Source organism: Rutidosis leptorrhynchoides, chromosome 11 (assembly GCF_046630445.1).
Source record: "Rutidosis leptorrhynchoides isolate AG116_Rl617_1_P2 chromosome 11, CSIRO_AGI_Rlap_v1, whole genome shotgun sequence".
Lineage (NCBI taxonomy): Eukaryota > Viridiplantae > Streptophyta > Magnoliopsida > Asterales > Asteraceae > Rutidosis > Rutidosis leptorrhynchoides.
In genome coordinates, this window is record NC_092343.1 from 53285689 (window position 1) to 53293825 (window position 8137).

Below are 8137 nucleotides of genomic sequence, written 5' to 3' on the forward strand. Positions count from 1 at the left end.
CGTCAATGTGCTATAAATATAACAAGTTAACATATACAGTGTAACCTTAGTATACTTTATAAATTGTATAAAATTATATAAAATTAACAAAAGAATAACAAAATAACAAACTTACAAACTTACCAAGTTATCCAAATAACCAGAATGCCCTAATGCCAGTAATCGAAGCCAAAACTCTTGATTTATAAAAATGAATTGCTCATTTTGAAAGATGAACATGCAACGCGTCTCTTGCGTGCTCTCAATCATTGTCTTTGGATCTTTTGCTGGACCTGCATGCTTTCCACCATCTCTCCAGGCATTAGGTGGCGGTGGTTGGAGAGTTCCTTGATCATTTATAAACCTGTCAATCATCCCCAAATTTCTTCCTCAGTAGCCCAGTCTTGTTCCTTTCTTTTTCTCTTAGTCACTTTAACAGGCTGCTTATCAACACTAACCTACAATAATTATGGGAAAAAAGGTTAATATAAATTAATTCAAACAGACGCAAGGACGCAAACATAATCTTGCGTGTGTGGAATACACCACACGCAAGGACGCAAGAACAACCTTGCGCCTAAAAGATAACAGACGCAAGGACGCAAATGATTGTTTGCGCCAGCCAAACTCACCTCTGCTGCTGCATCTGTGTCCATGGGTACCACATCCTCATTAATTTGTTGTTGACCTTGATCTTCTTCAGTCCCTAACTTTACAGCATTCATGCTTTCCACTTTCTCAATCACATCTTTTGACAACTGAGTAAAATACAAATGCTAACTTAGTAAACAACCATACACAAGGACGCAAACTCAACCTTGTGACAAGCCCACACAAGGACGCAAGTACAACCTTGCGTGCCTAGAAGCCATACGCAAGAACACTCTTGCGACACGCAAGGACGCAAGGCATGTCTTGCGTCCGAGACAGTAACAGAAAACAACATTAAATAGCCATTGTTTATTGCAATAATTTAACATACAACTTTTTTAATTTGCTGGGCTGTACCTTCTCAATGGGTTTTCTGTACCCAGGTGTTGTGAATGGGGACCTTAATACACCAGTTGGCTTTCTTTCTCTGATTCCACGTCGAATGTGCATTGGAGACGGCCTTTCAGTCTCATTATCAGACAAAGATCGATTGAAACACATATCATCATCCTAAACACAATAAATAACATAAGTAATAAATAAATCAATAAATCAATTCAATTAATACCAAAATAATAATAAATAAATCAACATAAATCAATTCAATTCAATGTACCTGATATTGTTGTTGTTGTTGTTGTTGTTGCGATAAAAGTTCTTCGTGTTGCATAACAAGTTTTTTGTAATCAATTAACTCTTTCTCTTGTTTGTCCACCCACTTTGTCAACAACTCTAACATATGATGTAAATTGTGTACATCGTGAAGGCCCTCTGTATGAACATCTTCTGTTGAATGCTTGTGGTGTGTCTGCTCAGACCCATCAATAACTGGATCATCGGTATCAACTTCATCATCCTGGACCTCAACCTCGATCTCATCTTCTGGTACCTTTCCTCCTCTAAAGTACACGTCACTCTGAATCCACCATTGACAATTCTGCTCTGTTTCAGTTGGCTGCAGACCACGAAAAGGTCTCTTTTTCTTGGGACACTCATCCTACAATTAATTATTAATTATTTAATAATCAAATAAGAATATTAGCAGAAACCAATACGCAAAGACGCAAAGAAAAGCTTGCGTCCATGTACGCAAGGATGCAAACAACTCTTGCGTTGAGGAACAAAACCACACGCAAGGACGCAAGGTCCACCTTGCGTCTACATAAAAACACACGCAAGGACGCAAGGGATACCTTGCGCCCATACCAGAACCTGTCTGTAAACAGATAACAGATAAACTATGCAACAATTTAGGATAGGCTAACATTTTAAAAATGTAACTAACCTGAATATGTAGGAGTTTAAGGTATTCAGACATTCCAAATGACTCGGCAGATGAACGCTTCCAAAAAAGAGCCCTCGATACTCCATTCTTGTCAGTCTTTTTTGCAAACGGTTTAATGGTACGACGGTAAGACTCGAGAATCCAAATCTACAAATAAAAAAATAATTAATTTAATTTATGTTACATCTTAAATATTAACATTAAATAACAAATATTCAACCATTTACCTTGAAAGCCCACATAAATCCCGCCAAAGTGTACGCCTTTCCACTCTCTAATTGGCTTTCACGAATAACAAAGCCTTCACTAACCGCTTCGTAAGTTGGCTCCCAAATACGAGACCCCCATGGGTACTGATTAACACGCGATAACTCTTCGACTAGCCATAAAAACTTTTTATTCACAACATGGATCCTTTGTTTACCCATAAAACCTCTCTCTACAATCAAGATAATTGCTAATCGCACCACATCATCGTCACTAATACGACTGTGATCAGATTTTAAAAGCATCTTTTCAACATCACTAATCAAAACATTTTGAGAATCTTTAAAACCCTTAAATAAACGTCGTCTAATAGGTGCGGTCTGGACGTCATAATTCTTCGGGATGTAATGTGCCATGTCCGTCCGGCTACTAAACAAAAAACCCGTCACAAGACAAAATTCACGGCGACCAAATCTAATCAAAAAATTGTTCTGAAAATGAAACCATATACCCTCATGCTCATCGGGGTACTTAACATTATCCAGTCTTTCCGGCCGCACACTCTTCCGTTGAAGCATGCAATGTACAAGCCCGGGATCATTACCAAAGTATTCTAGATCTAACCATGGACCAAAACACGTTTCTTTAAACTTTTTAATTTGATTCTCAGTCATGACCTTCTTCACATCCCCTATAACGCTCAACTTATTCTTCATCGTTAACTTTCCTTCCACAAATCCCTGCATAAGTAACTTTAAAACCAGCAGAAAGTACAAGGACGCAAGGACGCAAGATAAAACTTGCGTCCGTTTAATAGACCAACGCAAGGACGCAAAGACATGTTTCTGGCGACACGCAAGGACGCAAATATAACCTTGCGTCCACTAACGATGCGTACTCAAGCACGCAAACTAGGCCTTGCGTCTGATTAATTTTCATAATTTTACGAGCAGTTTATGTATGTTTCACTCGACCATATAACCTAAAATACAGTTGCATGTCATAAAACAACGATTGTACTTCATAAACACAAATACACCTCGAAGAGACATTTCATCGAGCAGTTGGTGTGCACATTTATACAATTCGCATCGAACCCAAAATAAACCGATAAAACACACATAAATAACAAAGTAATCACTAACCTGGGTGCTCGCCATCGTAGAGAGGTTGATTCCTTGATTATTAGCTTGATTACCTCGTAAAAACCCGATTTATTTTGCATGAAAACCCTAATACTTTGTGTAAACTCTTGTAGGCTAGAATAAGAGGTCACGGTGGTGGCAAGAGGGGTTAGGTGGTGGTGGAGATGATGAAGGAGGAGAATCTGGTAGTAGTAATGGAAGCGATGAAGAGGGTTTGCATTTGTGCTTGCGTTTTTGAGAATTCCCTGTGTTACTGTTTATTTGCGTGTTTGCGAAGTCGGATGAAAGTGTGGAGTGACGGGTTTAAACATGTCATTTAACCGTGATTTTTTTAGAAGAATACGCAAGGACGCAAGGTACCTTGCGCCTTGCGAGGGCATTTTGTCAATTTTTTTTTTTTTTGGGCTCTGGTCCAAGGGGTAAAAAATATTTGGGCATTTTGGTGATAATCCCCTTTTGATTTGATTCATCGTTGCAAAATTCTAAATATTTTGGGTTGATATACTCCAATCTCCATAGTATAGTACTCTAAGTAAAATAGATATAAGGATTTTTCTTTGACTCAATTCGCTCAAAGTTTATATTATGTGGTTTTCACTTCTTTTCTATAGTTTCTATTAAAATCATATAATGATGATGTTATTATTAGGCTAATTCCTTTGTTAAGAAAAAATTTAAAAGAAAACAAAAAAAATCTAAGCCCTTAAGGTGATGTCATTAATCTAATTAATGACTAATGAAATTAAATTTACTTATTTATTTATTTCATGTTTTTCTGGAAAAAATTCACTCTCCTTAATTATTAATTATTATTATATTATTATTTAAATTTAAATATGAGTTCTATTTACGAGATTAATCACGTTTTCTTTTTAACGACGATCTTTTGGCATCAGTAGATCATTTATTTCAACGACCCTCATAATTTGCACGTAACACAAACGTTCGGGCGGAAACCCGAACCCGATCGACGGTACCCGGGGAACACATCCATTTGGCCAGTTGTCCGGGTAGAGGTCCGTGAAAGAATCCGGTTTCCTATATGGTCAATATATACCACCATTATTGGTGTTCAATTGGTTTAAAGAAAATCATGTCATCCCTAAGGATCGAACTCATGACCTCTCCCTGTCTCATGACACAAAGTACATGAGGAGAACCGTTGGGCTATGCCCGCAAGTTCTACGCGATTAATCACGTTATATATGTATACGAAATACACGTCCCAATAAAAGGTTTTAATTTAGGCTTTTATGACAATGAAAATAGTAACTATGATGAAAATTGGAAGATGATGGTGAGAGAAATCCGACCAAGTTAATTACATCAATGTGTTTGAAAAAACAACGAAAAGTTTCTTAGTCGGAATTCGTCGGGTCATTAAATTAAATGATTTTAGCGTTTAAATTCACTTAATACCTAAAATATATCATTAAAGTGTTTCGTTTATACAAACCTGTGATTTCACGGGTTATTTCACTAGTTTATAAGTAAATTGCTTTACTTACAAAACACATATAAAATTTTAGTTACATAAACAACATTAAATGAACCAATATTAAAACACAAGACTAGTGAGTAATGACTATATATTTACATATAAAGACCGAAAACAACTCATTATGAGATATCACTTAGAGAACTTAATAAATAAATAAATAAATAAATAAATAAATAAATAAATAAAAAAGAGCAGTCAACGAACTAGATAAATTTAACATCCAGACATAATAAAAAAAATGACTATGAATATAATTCAATTAACAATATGAATCGATAGTACGTGTAAACTTTGTTCAATTTCACACGTTACGTTTCAAAATATAATCTAACAATATATTTTGTAGTTCATTTATTTATAAGATTTTAAAAATATTATAATTTTTGCACTATTATTAAACTTATTCTTATATATACGTAAACAAATTCCTATACAAATAGTCTCTTTATACTTGTTGAATAGGGCCCTAAAATTTAATGGACGACTCTACTTTTTAACTAGTAACTATGGTTTCAAACTTTATCCGCTAATTCACGAAATCTGAGTTCACCTCCAAACAAATTCAACCAAGTAAAACTCTCCTTTTTCAGGAGGTAAAATTTGTCAAGTACAAACGTGACTCCCTTAAAAGTACTATTTTGATTGTACATGTTATTTTTGGGGCAATCTAGGCTTTTACTTGTCTCTTTTATACAGATTGTTAAAATGAAAATAATTTATTTATAAATGAATTTATGTGTCATGTATATTTGTATAAAATAAGGGAGGTGATCCTCACACACCACTTTTTAATCTATGTACACTTTTGTCTCACAAAATTACAATTATACCCTAGATTAATATAGGAAGTTGAACTTATATTATTATTTTAAGTATAATATTATTGATGTAAACAGAAGTTCAGAGGACTAAAGTGTAAATAGTGTAAATAGAAGTTCAGGGGACTGAACTGTAATTATTCATTTGTGTAGGGTATTTTATGTATTTTAGGTTGTTAGTTTGTTAAGACGGTTTTGGTTAGTTAATCTGATGTAGTTAGTATATAACGAGTAGATCAAATCATTTGTAATCAATTTGAATGAATGAAATTGTGTTGTTAATTTCTTCTTCGTTGTTATCAGTTTTCATGGTATCAGAGCGATAACAATGGAGATCTGTTGCTAAATCGTTACGTTCTTCGTCTCGTTATTCGTCTGAATTTTGTCAAATTCAGTTTCGTTTAGTTGTTATTTTCGTGATTCTCTTCTGTTTCTTGCTTCCGCATAACCCTAATTTGATAGATCTGTGATCAATTTGCAATGGCTCAACCTAATTTTCAAAATCCTCTTTATCTTCATCCTTCCGATGGTCCAGGTTCATTGCTGATTCAAGAGAAGCTTATTGGTGTACAAAATTACAGATCGTGGCGTCGTTCATTAGAAATTGCTTTGTCTAGCAAACGCAAATTAGGTTTTGTTACTGGATCAATTCCTAGGCTTGTTGACGTTAATGAGGCTGAGCTTTGGGATACTTGTAATAACATGGTGATAAGCTGGATTATGAGCTCTGTGGTGGAATCTATTGCAAAGTCTATCATGTGTGTTACCACTTCTGCTGAAATCTGGAGTCAATTGGAGTCAAGATTTGCCTTAAGCAATGGTTCCAGGAAGTATAAGCTACATAAAGAAACTTATTCTATTCAGCAACAAGGTACACCTGCCAATGAATACTACACCAAAATTAAATGTGCGTGGGAAGAATTGGATTCTTTGAATCAACTTTCACGTGTTAATAATGCCACTGCTGATGTTGTTACTCTTCTTGCCACCATAAATAAGCAAAAGGAAGAGCAACATTTGTTTCAGTTTCTGAATGGTCTTGATGATCATTATAGTGCTTTGAGGAGTCAATTGTTGCTTATGACTCCTCTGCCTAGTGTTGAATCTGCATGCTCTCTGCTGTAGCAAGAAGAAGTTCAAAGAGAGATGTTTAGCAATGTTGAAACCACTGCTTTGTACAGCAAGATGCATTCAAAGAGTGATAAGTGTTCAATATGTGGTTTTATGTGGCATCCACCTGAAAAGTGTTGGGAAAAGGTTGGTTATCCACATTGGCATCCTAAATACAAGCAGTCTGCTAACAAATTGGCTACTCAAGGTGGACAAGGAAAGTCAAAACCAGTTTTTAAGAAATCTGCTGCCACTGTTGAAGGAAGTAATGTTGTGTTTACTTCTGCACAATTTGATCAACTTCTAAAGAGCCTACCACAGTTGACCTATAATGAAGCCCAGGGCACAAATAACTCTGATGATGAAGTGGATCATCACTTTGCTGCAGGTATTTTAACTAAATCATCTTTGAAAACTGAGTGGATACTTGATACTGGAGCTACTGATCATATGACACCTTTATATGAAAATATTATTGAAGCAAAAAGGTTGTTTTATAAACCTCACATTAATCTTCCAAATGGGAATTCTTCTGTTATAACTCACATTGGAACACTACCACTTGAAAATAATATGACTTTGAAAGATGTACTTGTTGTGCCATCTTTCAAGTATAGTCGATTATCTGTACCTAAACTTACTAAGGATCAGTCTTGCATTGTGGTGTTCTATTCACAATTTTGTGTTATTCAGGACTTGATCACAAGAAACGTGATAGGCCTGGGTAAAAGGAAAGCGAATCTCTACTACTTGATCAATATGCCTCTGCATCAGATTGATCAAAGATTAGTAAAAATGATTGTTTTTGCTGTTAATGATTGTAGTATGTTTACTATGAGTAAAGGTGTGTGTGCAAGTACTAGCAAAGATGTTAGTTCATATAGCTTGTGGCATCATAGGCTTGGTCATGTGTCAAATGCAAAGCTAAAGTGTATTCCTTCTGTGTCTGTATTGGTGAATCAAAGGAATAAAGATAATGTTTGTGTAACTTATCCTATGGCAAAGATGACTAAATCACCTTTTTCTGTTAGTAGTTCAGATTGTGATGCCATATTTCACATGATACACATTGACAGATGGGGTCCATATAAAGTTGCTTATGAAGGAAAATACAGGTTTTTTCTGACTATTGTTGATGCTTGTAGTTGAAATGTCCCATTCATATTGATTATAAATGTTCCATATTAATTGATTTCGTTGCGAGGTTTTGACCTCTATATGAGACGTTTTTCAAAGACTGCATTCATTTTTAAAACAATCATAACCTTTATTTTATCTATAAAGGTTTAAAAAGTATTACGTAGATTATCAAATAATGATAATCTAAAATATACCGTTTACACACGACCATTACATAATGGTTTACAATAAGAATATATTACATCAAAAATAAGTTTCTTGAATGCAGTTTTACATAATATCATACAAGCATGGACTCCAA

The 8137-nt window shown here is 35.0% G+C and overlaps 2 protein-coding genes across 2 annotated transcripts; one reads left to right on the forward strand and one right to left on the reverse strand.

The window, feature by feature from the left end:
• Window positions 1–350: 350 nt before the first annotated feature.
• On the reverse strand, window positions 351–3328 carry LOC139874576 (uncharacterized). Its single transcript, XM_071861987.1, has 7 exons — window positions 3268–3328; window positions 2143–2862; window positions 1916–2062; window positions 1247–1627; window positions 988–1140; window positions 612–737; window positions 351–437 (listed from the first exon to the last, which is right to left on the reverse strand). Exons 1-7 carry the CDS (start codon window positions 3280–3282, stop codon window positions 351–353), a joined length of 1629 nt encoding a protein of 542 aa, XP_071718088.1. The 5' UTR covers window positions 3283–3328.
• Window positions 3329–6066: 2738 nt separating this feature from the next.
• Window positions 6067–6711, forward strand: LOC139874577 (uncharacterized). Its single transcript, XM_071861988.1, has one exon. It carries the CDS (start codon window positions 6067–6069, stop codon window positions 6709–6711), a length of 645 nt encoding a protein of 214 aa, XP_071718089.1.
• The last annotated feature ends 1426 nt before the right edge of the window (window positions 6712–8137 follow it).

Excerpts from the sequence above, each read along its gene's own strand:
- LOC139874577 (XM_071861988.1), top strand. The coding sequence starts at position 6,067 with ATGGCTCAACCTAATTTTCAAAATCCTCTTTATCTTCATCCTTCCGAT.
- LOC139874576 (XM_071861987.1), bottom strand. Across the intron at positions 1,628-1,915 it reads TTAAACTCCTACATATTCAG|GATGAGTGTCCCAAGAAAAA; the intron begins GTTAGTTACATT and ends AATTAATTGTAG. Across the intron at positions 1,141-1,246 it reads AACAACAACAACAATATCAG|GATGATGATATGTGTTTCAA; the intron begins GTACATTGAATT and ends TATTGTGTTTAG.